This window comes from Engystomops pustulosus, chromosome 1, assembly GCF_040894005.1.
Source record: "Engystomops pustulosus chromosome 1, aEngPut4.maternal, whole genome shotgun sequence".
In the NCBI taxonomy this organism is placed as follows: Eukaryota; Metazoa; Chordata; class Amphibia; order Anura; family Leptodactylidae; genus Engystomops; species Engystomops pustulosus.
In genome coordinates, this window is record NC_092411.1 from 183,538,708 (window position 1) to 183,551,237 (window position 12,530).

General features: G+C 41.1%; 2 protein-coding genes across 3 annotated transcripts in view; one reads left to right on the forward strand and one right to left on the reverse strand.

Annotated features, from left to right (window-relative positions):
• Positions 1-1,904: 1,904 nt before the first annotated feature.
• Positions 1,905-12,530, reverse strand: part of PRKG2 (protein kinase cGMP-dependent 2) — a 57,843-nt gene continuing 47,217 nt past the window's right edge. For both annotated transcript variants that reach the window (XM_072114524.1, XM_072114515.1), the window contains exons 18-19: positions 12,407-12,473; positions 1,905-3,272 (exon numbers count right to left, since the gene is read on the reverse strand). In XM_072114524.1, coding sequence (XP_071970625.1) covers positions 3,177-3,272; positions 12,407-12,473 — 163 coding nt within the window. In that variant the 3' untranslated portion in view covers positions 1,905-3,176. The remainder of the gene's footprint in view (positions 3,273-12,406; positions 12,474-12,530) is intronic.
• LOC140123977 (uncharacterized) lies at positions 4,887-10,791 on the forward strand. Its single transcript, XM_072144373.1, has 3 exons — positions 4,887-5,048; positions 5,312-10,400; positions 10,664-10,791. The coding sequence occupies exon 2, from the start codon at positions 5,560-5,562 to the stop codon at positions 10,144-10,146; it is 4,587 nt and encodes a 1,528-aa protein (XP_072000474.1). The 5' UTR covers positions 4,887-5,048; positions 5,312-5,559; the 3' UTR covers positions 10,147-10,400; positions 10,664-10,791.

Sequence of the window (12,530 nt, forward strand, 5' to 3'; positions counted from 1 at the left end):
TTTGTAGACTCTAAGTAGTTCTGCAAGTGAAGATAAGTTTTAAGATGGAGTTAGATGTGCCCCGTCCCTGTGATTCTCTACAGGCATACCTCACCTTTCAACTAATTTTGCAGAAATCATAATTGATTTGCATTAGTAACACTATTCTTCATTTTCTAGCCCCTCCCATCCCTGCAGTCTCGGCTTATAAATTTAGCTGTTAGGTGAAGTCCGAGCTGCTGTAACTTACTGCTCCCCTTCCTCCTTGCACAGAGATTCCCCTCTGTGAGCTTCTGTCTGTCTACTTAGCAAGACAAAATTACACAGTGAAAAGTGGAATATGAGGAAAGAAAGGAGGCTGACAAGAGCCAAATTAGAGAATGAAGCACTTTTCTTTGTTAACATATACTACAAAGTTTATTATATTCACTTGCACTATTGATTTTTGTAAAGTTTATTGAAAAGTCAGTTATCATTTAAGTTGAAATATATGACATAGTCCCACTGTTGAAGTTTTCAATATCTAAGATTCTTTGAGTTGAGAAGAGCATTGATTTAGTAGGTGTTAGCACCTGGTGAGTGAGCACTTCCCCCTTATTGTGTGCTGCCGCCAGGAGAATAAAACAGAAGAGGTAAACTGCTGGGGAGCAGGAGGGAGGGTGAGAACTATGAAGCTGTCTGTGAAGCTGCAGCATGGAGGGGCTCTGGTAACGCTCCCAGAGCCCTATTAAAAGTACATTTTTTTAATGAAATAGGCCATGAATAACAAATATGAGATGATTTCCAGTCAGGGATCTATGAACCTCTGGTACAGGGGCGTAACTAGGACAGACAGGGCCCCATAGCAGACTTCTGAATGGGCCCTCCCTACCGTCCCAGAAGATATATACATTTGTATACTTACACATCTATATACTCTTACACACATTTATACACTCCTGTGCACACATTTATGCACTGATATATACATTTACACAATTACACAAATCTGTCCCAGTAACACATGGGGTAAGTAGACGGCAGGAATTAGAGATGGAGAGATCCCTAGTCCTGTTGTTTTGCTGTCCTCTCCCTCTCCCCCAACCCCAACATTTCTTATCTGAGCTGCTAATTCATGCTGTGTACTGTGGAAGATATGTACTGTTATATACATGTTATGTTGTGCAATGTTTATCAAAATAACTATATGATGGTGCACATCCTCCATTCAAGTCCAATGCCGGGGCCCCCTGAAATTGGAGGCCCCATAGCAGCAGTCATGGCTGGTACCACTGTAGTTATGCCCCTGCTCTGGTTTATCATGCTGAATTTTGATGGTAGATTTATTTTATGATTATGGTACTGTTACCCTTAATCTATAAATAAAAGTAGAGGAGACTTCTATTTTTCTAAAGTATACATATTTCATAAATGCCTTTTATGCCACTTAAGGTACAAACAAACACAACTACAGCTAATGGATTCAAAAGATGTAAGTATCTGTCTATTTCAGCTTATAGACCCAATATAATAATGCAATATTATTAGTAGCCCTTTTATTTTTTTATGGTCAATATATGAACAGGTGATTTGTTTTGTTTCCTTTTTATTAGTTTATTTTACTATCAATGCTTGGTTTTAGAGCTTCTTTCATATTTCTAGGTACAGAATCTCCATCACATTTTTCAATCCTGCTGCCTTTCTTCTTTACCTTCCTATTTCTTATTCTATCTATCACTGCACTTTTTCTAGAGTTTATTATTTGGAAAATGCATTGAGATGACAATGGGAACATTATGAATTATGCTGTTCAGATATGTATATATTTGTTACTGAGCATTTTAAATGTAACTTTCAATAAATCTTTAAGCAATTTCTTTTGTTTCCAATGCTTTTCATTACATCCATCAATGATAAACCAATTTAACTATTTCTACAGTGGTTGACTGCCCTTACTCTAATTTGGTAAGAATTCTTGATGTTTTGTGTTTCTGTATGTATTTTTGTAAAAGTCTATTATATAAACAAATGCAGTAAACTTTTGTATAATTTATTAGGAAATGCATTGTATTGTTATAAAGATTTTACAAACACTGAGTTGCTCCCATTAACATCACATGCTTCTGTTATATAAAATTGTTACAACAACTAGAGGCAACATTTCCATTTCTATTTGGCGTTCTGAGACAATTCAGATTCCTATTGCTGGTTTGAATACCTGAGTCTGTTCTGGATAGGACTACGTCAACTGCATTAAAGAGGAGCTATAGTGTACCAATATAGGCTAACGTTGGTTTAGCTATACAATTGTCATGTGATAAGCACAAACAAATGAGCGAATACTGACAAGTTCATTAAAGGTTAATATTGGTGAGGTATTAAGCAGATCTTATATCTTGGAGCCACATAAAGTTTTCTTTACCGTTCCATATGACAGGTCATCAGTAGCTGATCAGGGGGGGGGGGAGTCTTCGATCCCACCCATCACCTTGCTAATTTTTAGTTTATTAGATTGTCAGTTTATAATATTATCAACAATAAATATCTGTTATTGATGTTTAATAAATTACTGTGGCACAATAAATACGGCTAGAGCTGCATTGTTAAATCTTGTTAATTCAGGAAGCAGGATTGGCACATGCATATCCTACTTCAGCAGCCATTTTAGGTTTTTTGGACCCTTTTTTATGGTGCTATTCTATACTGTTCACATGGTTAAAGGCATCCAGATCATAGAAACTCTTAGTTTTAGATTTCAAATGCCATTTATCAGCCACAAAGGAACCCAGTGCTTAAAGGAACAGTCCAGTCAAAGCTAATTTATTGAATAATGCATGGTGCAGGGCCTGAAGTGAGGAGTATAACTCAATTTCATTGTATTCATGAACCTTGCTATAATCTGGTCATGTATAATTCAATTAATTAACTTTGACCGGAATGTTCCTTATACATCAGTGTCTTCTGCAGGTGAGGGGCACCTTTTACTTTATTTCATTACAATTGGTAAATCATTTGTATTTTTTAAAGCACTGCCTTATTCCCTTCCCTAAAAGCCATTCTTTATGATACGCATTTTACCATGGCAGCACGCTTCAACTGACTGATCACCTTCAGTTGTAATCCTTGTCAACTATAGATAAGAAGCTGATATAACATTAAACAAGCATGTTCCAAGGAAACAATGATGTTTGACAACTAATGTGCTCCAGAATGTTCCCTCAGAAATCTTGATCCCACCCAGACATTTCATCAGGGGGTATTTCATTATCTGGTGGATAGTTGTCAAAATAGCTGTGATCCGTTGGTCCGTCGAGCTGAAAGTATAAAATAACATGAAGTAAATGATATGGCTACAATGTTAAATAGACTGCAATTTCTATCCTTAGGATTTTGTTTTCAAAGAAGAAAATTTTTCTACAAGTTGTACAAAACAATTTTAAAGATTTATACAGTTTAGCAAATTTTTGAGCAATTGACTAAAAAACAGGGCAACTTTTCACATAGTACTGGTTAAACTAATAGTTTGGTGTCCACTGAAAATGTACAGAGCCATAAATTCCATGTTTATGAATAACAAATAAGATGGCTTTGTAGTCTGATCCTGCAGTCATCCATTACTCTTTGTAATGTCCAATTTTTCTCACTACAATGGGCCAGGGGTATCACTTGTTTTTCTGTTGTTTTTGTGCCTTTTCACATTGTTGTACTGTTTTTTTTGCCAGTTTTGCGACTAAACACCAAACTTGCCACGCAGCAAAAATAACCATGTTTTCTTTATCCTACCAATCCAGATGTTTTGCTGCACCTACTAATGATTCATTATTAGTGACTTGTTCATTTAGGTGCAATAACAATCCAGCCTGAAGGTAGCATAGACTGAGAAGCAAGCACTGAGCTCTTGTGCATAGCAGTGTATCCCCTGTATAGTAAAGCAGCAGAGGATTGTATCCCCTATATAGTACAGTAGCAGAGTTACACTACATGCAGCCTCTGTTTACAGTTCATGACCTTCTATTTACAAACAATCTGCAAAGGCAGCAGCTCAGTGCAGGATTGAAGAGAAGTGTGTGGGAGCTGCAGACAGGGCAGGGAAAAGTCCCCGTGTAGCAGGGTGACCATACTAGTGTTTGAGGAGGAATACCGGCCAGAATTACATCGGGGGCAGCAGAAGATCAGCACTGAGACAAACAACTGCTGAGGATATCACTGGATGCAGTTTGTCACACACCTGGTCTCTGCTGTGAGTGTTCTTCTCATGCTCAGCTGTGGGAGAGATGTAGAGTGAAGCTTGTAGGAGGATCAGGTCCAGATTGAGGTTGGTGGGGACCCCTGGGTGCTAAATCTGGTAGGGGCCCACACTGAATGTAGTCCAGACAGGGAACAGCAATCGCTATATACTGCTCCCCAGCAATTACTATATACAGCCTCTCCAGTAAACACTATATACATTCCCAAATAATCACTATATACAGAGTCCAGTAATTACTTTATACAGTGCCCAGTATTCACTACAGTACTATAGTACTACAGTACTACAGTTCCCCCAGCAATCACAATATACAGCTCCCCCAGCAATCACTCTATACAGCTCCTCCAGCAATCACTGTATACACCTCCCCCAGCAATCCCTCTATACAGCTCCCCCAGCAATCACTATATACAGCTCCCCCAGCAATTATTACAAACAGCTCCCCCGGTAATCACTCTATACAGCTCTCCGCAATCCCTCTATACATCTCCCCCAGCAATCACTATATACAACCCCCAGCAATCACTATATACAACCCCCAGCAATCACTACATAAAGCCCCCTCAGCAACCACTATATACAGCCCCCCAGCAACCACTATTGTGCTGCCCACTGGCAAATGTTATGCAGGTTAAATGATGTTCATAATTTGTTTATTGTGTAACATATGTTTATTTGCAGGCGCCATCTAATGGCCAAAGTTAATAACTACTTACATTCTGTTTTCCCCACCCACTAGCAGATACAAAGGATTGTGGGTAGGAGAAGGGCAGTTCCCTTCATGTCTACACAGAGAGAAGACCTATATTCAACCATCTTAACCCTTGTTGTAGTATAGCCGGTAAGGAGACTGTATATAATAATCTATAGCTACTAGCAGTTATAGGACCACTCTGTATAAAGTCTCTTATATGATGTAATGTATAGATCTGTAATTGCACTGTAATTGCACAGATAGGTCCAACCTCATGGTCGGCCATGTTTGGTCCCAGACTGTAAATGTATCAGCTTGTTTCCTGTTATATGCTAATGTAATGTATGTAACGAGCTCCTGTTATATTATTGTACTATTCTAATAGATTGTACATTCCTGTTTTTCTTCAGTTTCACCCTAATCCTACATCAGTTTAATAAAGCTACGGACTTTCAACCAGTCTCATTTGTTGAACTGTAGGAAGGCGTTTAACTGCCTGTCGAGCTCCGCATAGACCCCGGGGGTACGTGAAGTGGGGGCAGGACAGTGAAACGGCTGCTGGAAACAAGCGGGAAAGATTTAGACTACACAGAGGTCTGCTACTGTCTACGCAGTCACCTGCAAACAGGCAACACAGCAATCTCTAAACGGTCAAAGCATGTCACAAAGCCAAGCGTCTTCTATCAAGACAAGGTCACGGGCCAGTTCCTCAAAAGCATCTACCACTAGCAATGCAGCCGCCATCGCCCGCGCAAAAGCGGAAGCAGCGAGGACACGGGCTACCTTTGCTGAACAAGAGATGCAGTTGAAATTACAACAAGCCTCTTTAGAAGCAGAGAGGGCAAGACAACAAGCCTCCTTAGAAGCAGAGAGGGCACAAGAACAGGCTTCTCTGGACTTAGAAAGAGCACGCTTGGAAGCAACACTTGAGAAGCTGACAATTGAGAGGGAAGCCGCAGCTGCCATGGCGGAAGCAGAAATCTTAGAGGCAGCCGCGTTCTCTCACAGCGAGCCCAGCAGACACAGTAGTATGCCTGATCTGGAACAAGAACCCCAGGATACACTAGAACGCACTTCAGAATATGTCCTTCAACATCCTGCGTGTACTCCTCAGACTACACATGAAACAAAGGTTACCAACTGCGAGTCAAGTCCAAGACATCATATTTTATGTCAAGAAGTGGACCTCAGACCACAGTTCTGCAAGCAAGAGAATGACACAGCTCAAGTCAACTTCCCTGCCTACCAGAGAACCCAAGCTTCATCCCAGCGTCCAGGAAGTTACTACACTCCCAGACAGTGTGGCACTGTGAAACCTAAAGAAGAGACTTCTGACAGGTATGGCTACACACCACACTCTCACCAAGGCAACCATTTGCCAACCTGTCTCAGCACAAACCAAGCCACAATAGACTTTGCTAAGTTCTTTGCTCGACGTGAGCTTGTCATCAAAGGACTTGTAAAGTTCAATGATCGCCCTGAGAACTATAGGGCTTGGCGATCCTCATTCCAGAGCCTAATAAGAGACTTAGACCTGTATTCTAGGGAAGAGCTAGATCTACTGGTGAAATGGCTTGGAGATGAATCTGCTGAGCATGCTAAGAGGATCAGAGCCATTAACATAAACTATCCAGAAACAGGCTTAAAGATGATCTGGGATAGACTCGATGAGTGTTATGGCTCAGCAGAGGTTATAGAAAATTCATTATTCAAAAGAATTGATGACTTCCCTAGAATAACTAGCAAGGGCTACCAAAAACTTAGGGAACTAAGTGATCTGTTAACTGAACTACAGGTTGCCAAAGCAGAAGGAGATTTAATGGGACTTGCATTTCTTGACACAGCCAGAGGTGTCAACCCTATAGTGCAAAAACTACCTCACAACCTACAAGAGAAGTGGGTCAATCATGGTTTCAAGTACAAGGAAATCCATGATGTACAGTTTCCACCCTTCAGTGTATTTGTGGAATTTATTACTCAGCAAGCAAAAATCAGAAATGATCCCAGTTTCGATTTTACTCTATCCTGTGCCACTCCATCTGGTCTTAAACAACATAAAACTCCGGTAGCAGTTCACAAAACTAATGTTTCTTCTAAAAGTAATTCTTACAGGCCTTCAAGCTCCTCCCACCAGGATGGAAGATCCACGGACCCAAGTAAGCAGTGTCCCCTGCACAAGAAGCCACATTCCCTACTGAAATGCAGAGGCTTCAGAGAGAAGTCCATGGAGGACCGCAAAGCTTTCCTAAGGGAGAACAAAATCTGCTACAAGTGCTGCTTAGCAACATCACACTTCGCAAAGGACTGTAAGGTCAGTGTTAAATGTACAGAATGTGACAGCACAGATCACAACTCAGCTTTACACCCTGGGCCACCACCGTGGGCCTCGTCTCATATAGAAAGTGGCCAGGAACAAGGTGGAGAGGAGGGAAATACTGAAACAGAGACACCAGACGTTATTTCTCAATGCACTGAGGTCTGCAAAGGACTTGTAGGTGGCAGGTCCTGCTCAAAAATCTGTCTTGTCAGAGTTTACCCAACGGGCTGCAAAGACAAAGCCTTCAAAGTATATGCCATTCTTGATGACCAAAGTAATAAATCTCTGGCTAGATCTACTTTCTTTGACATTTTCAACATTAAGGGACCCAGCTCTCCCTACTCCCTAAAGACTTGTGCAGGCACTGTTGAGACGGCGGGGAGAAGAGCTACTGGGTACACAATAGAGTCTATAGATGGTCGCACCTGCCTGACTTTACCAACCATAATCGAGTGTAACCAGATCCCTGATAACAGGTCTGAAATCCCTACACCAGATGTTGCAAAACACCAACCCCATTTGAAGCATATAGCTCATCTCATACCAAAGTTAGATCCTCAAGCTCAGATAATTCTGCTCCTTGGAAGAGATATCTTGCAAGTTCACAAGCCTAGACATCAAATTAATGGTCCTCACAATGCTCCATTTGCCCAGAAACTTGACCTAGGGTGGGTGATTGTAGGTGATGTTTGTATAGGTGGTGTACACAGACCCACTTCGGTGAACAACATGCTTACCAGCACATTAGAGAATGGACGCCCTTCTCTCTTTCAACCATGTTACAGTAACATCTTCATAAAAGAGCTTCCACACAGCATTCCTCTACCCTGTCATATCACTAGCAACCTTTGTGACAACCATACTTGTACTAGTGACCATGACCACTTAGGATGCACAGTCTTCCAGAGAACAAAGGAAGACAATCAACTGGCAATGTCCTTTGAGGATAGACTGTTCTTAGAAATAATGGAGCAAGGAATAGTTAAAGACGAATCAAATAGCTGGATAGCACCTCTTCCCTTCAGACCCAAAAGGCAGTGTTTGCCTAACAATCGAGAACAAGTTTATAAACGCTTTGCTTCCCTTAGACGGAATCTTCAGAAAAAGCCTGTTATGAAAGACCACTTCTTTACATTTATGGAAAGAGTATTTGAGAACTCCCATGCAGAGATAGCTCCAACCTTAAAGGATTCAGAGGAATGCTGGTATCTACCTATATTTGGAGTCTACCACCCAAAGAAACCAGGACAGATAAGAGTAGTATTTGACTCTAGTGCCAAATTTGAGGGTGTTTCCTTAAATGATGTCCTACTGCCAGGTCCAGACCTCAACAACCGACTCCTTGGAGTGCTTCTCAGATTTCGAAGAGACTCTGTTGCATTTATGGCTGACATCCAACAAATGTTCCACTGCTTTCTTGTTAAAGAGGAACACCGAAATTTCCTTAGGTTCTTTTGGTTCAAGGACAACAACCCCTTGGAAGAACCCATCGAGTATCGCATGCGTGTGCACATTTTTGGTAACAGCCCTTCCCCATCAGTGGCTATATATGGACTTAAACATTCAGCCAGGGAGGGTGAGAAAGAATATGGTTCAGACGTTACACAGTTTGTCAAAAAGGACTTTTATGTGGATGACTGTTTAAAATCGCTACCTACAAATGAGTCTGCAATCAGTCTTCTTAAGAGAGCTCAAGAAATGCTCGCTAATTCAAACCTGAGACTCCATAAAATTGCCTCCAACAGCAAAACATTGATGGAAGCATTTCCCTCTCATGATTACAGCAATGACTTAAAGGACTTAAGTACTGACACTTTTCCAATGCAACGTAGTCTTGGACTGCTCTGGGACTTAAAGTCTGACACCTTTACCTTCCAAGTCAGCGAGGAAGAGAAACCCTTTACTCGGAGAGGAGTACTATCTGCTATAAACAGCTTGTATGATCCTTTAGGGTTTGCAGCTCCTGTTACCATCCAAGGTAAAGCAATACTTAGAGATTTGACTCATGATGCCTCTGACTGGGATGAACAACTTCCCAATGAAAAGAAAGTACTGTGGGTAGAGTGGAAGGACTCTCTAACAAATCTCTCTCATCTACATGTTGCACGCTCATATGCCCCTGTGCCATCTACAGAGGTTCAGCTACAAAGACTTTATGTGTTTTCTGATGCTTCTATCAAAGCCATTGCTGCTGTGGCCTATCTTAAAACAGTAGACATTAAAGGACAATGTCATATAGGCTTCGTCATGGGCAAAGCAAAACTTGCACCACTTCCTGAGCACACTATACCGAGACTAGAACTTTGTGCTGCAGTATTAGCAGTTGAGCTAGCTGAGATGATCGCAACAGAGATGCATTTGGAGATAAAAGATGCTGTGTTTTACACAGACAGCAAGGTAGTCTTGGGATATATCTACAACGAAAGCCGACGCTTCTATGTGTATGTCAACAACAGGGTTCTACGAATCAGGAGGTCAACTTTGCCAAAACAGTGGCATTTTGTTCCTACTGATCAAAATCCTGCAGACCAAGCAACTAGATCTGTTGCTGCCAACCGCCTTAAAGACACTACATGGTTTACAGGTCCTGCCTTTCTATACAGCTCAGAACACGGCACTACGGATCTTAAAACATTTGAACTTGTGGATGCTGACAAGGATGCAGAAATCCGTCCCAAGGCGTCGACACTACACACAGTGACTTCAGACAATTACCTTAAGTCTCACCGATTCAGCAGATTCTCAACCTGGAAATCACTTGTTCGTGCCATCACTCTCTTAACCCACATAGCTCGCTCTTTCAAAAATACCAAGCTTGCTAATGTTAAGGAGTGTAAAGGCTGGCACCTCTGCAAAATGTTCTTCAGACCAGTAACTGAACTAATCTTATTGCTGTCATCTGAGGACTCTTGTGGTGGCATCGATTGACGCCAGGCGGGGAGTGTGCTGCCCACTGGCAAATGTTATGCAGGTTAAATGATGTTCATAATTTGTCCATTGTGTAACATATGTTTATTTGCAGGCGCCATCTAATGGCCAAAGTTAATAACTACTTACATTCTGTTTTCCCCACCCACTAGCAGATACAAAGGATTGTGGGTAGGAGAAGGGCAGTTCCCTTCATGTCTACACAGAGAGAAGACCTATATTCAACCATCTTAACCCTTGTTGTAGTATAGCCGGTAAGGAGACTGTATATAAGAATCTATAGCTACTAGCAGTTATAGGACCACTCTGTATAAAGTCTCTTATATGATGTAATGTATAGATCTGTAATTGCACTGTAATTGCACAGATAGGTCCAACCTCATGGTCGGCCATGTTTGGTCCCAGACTGTAAATGTATCAGCTTGTTTCCTGTTATATGCTAATGTAATGTATGTAACGAGCTCCTGTTATATTATTGTACTATTCTAATAGATTGTACATTCCTGTTTTTCTTCAGTTTCACCCTAATCCTACATCAGTTTAATAAAGCTACGGACTTTCAACCAGTCTCATTTGTTGAACTGTAGGAAGGCGTTTAACTGCCTGTCGAGCTCCGCATAGACCCCGGGGGTACGTGAAGTGGGGGCAGGACAACTATATACAGCTCCTCTAGCAATCACTATATACAGCCCCCCAGCAATCACTATATACAGACCCCAGTAATCAATTTATACAGGAAGCTCCTGCCCGTCACTGTATAGAAACGGCTGCAGTATAGGAAATAATGGTGAGTGGCAGCATAGGAAATAATTAATTATGGGGGTCAGTATAGGAAATAATTAATAGTGGGGGGGCAGCATAGGAAATAATTATGAGGGTCAGTATAGGAAATAGCTAATTATGAGGGTCAGTATAGGAAATAATTAATTATATGGGGCAGTATAGGAAATAATTAATTATGAGGGGCAGTATAGGAAATAATGTTGAGGGGCAGTATAGGAAATAATTAATTATGAGGAGCAGTATAGGAAATAATTGATGGTGGGGGGCAGCATAGGAAATTATTAATGGTGGGGGGCAGCATAGGAAATAATTAATGGTGGGGGGCAGCATACGAAATAACTAATTATGAGGGTCCTATAATTACTATATGCAGTCCCCCTATAATAACTGCATGCAGCCCCCAGATAATAACTGTATACAGCCTACCTATAGGCTATATAATAACTATATACAGTCCCCTAAAATAACTATATACAGTGCCCCTATAATAACTATATACACCCCTATAATAAATATATAGAGTCCCCCTATAATAACTATATAGAGTCCCCCTATAATAACTATGTACAGTCACCCTATAATAACTATATACAGTCGCCCAATAATAACTATATACTTGTACACCCCATATAATAACTATATGCAGCCTCCCTGTAATAACTAGCTATATACAGACTCCTTTTATAACTATATACACCCCTCCATAATAACTATATACACCCCCCTATAATACTTTATATAGTCCTAGGTAAAATAATAAAATTGGACTCACCTTGCATCGTTCCCCTGATGCGCATCGACCTCCTTCCCTTCCCTCGCGATGTCAGGATGCTAGTGGATTTTGGAGGTGTACTAAGAAGATGGCACCCTGCTACAGGTTGCCGCCTTCTTTGTTTACCTCTGATCTTCTATGGCAGAGCAGGGAACCTATTGTTCCCTTGCGCTGCCATAATCTGAAGCAGGGGCACATCGACTAGATACAGCCAGGGGAGCACAAACCCAAATACTCTCTGGGCAATTCGGACGGTAACATTAATTGGTCACATTTAGTGGGGGCCCTTTCAAGGGCAAGTGGGTGGGGCCCTGGAGTGCGCCCCACACGCCCCATATAATCCAGCCCTGAGGAGGATCACATATAAATGCCCAAATCTAACATTACTTCTATGTTGCGCCTAAAGTAAAGTGATAAATAAGAGGCAGGAACTTAACTCATCACAGATGGTTGTAGCTTGTGCAACAATGCACCTCATTCAGGCGCAACAACACAATTTTTAAATTCTTTAATTAACGAGTCCTGGCTAAACTCATCACTGATTTACATACTACAGTGTAAGCTTAAAAATAAGCTGTCATATAGCTTGATACAGTGGAGGAATGGATGTATAGACAACAGGCCTAAAAAGAACATCCTTAGATGAGAGTTTCTATGTAAGTGATCAGATTACAAACACTTGAAAATAATTATGGCATGCTTTACCTCTGGTTTTAAGGGCGAGGAAAGATTTCGTAAACAGAGTCCTTCCCAGTTAAAACCATTAAACCATCTGCATAAAAAAAACAAGAATTAGTTAAATCATACACTCAACCAAAAATAAAAAGCT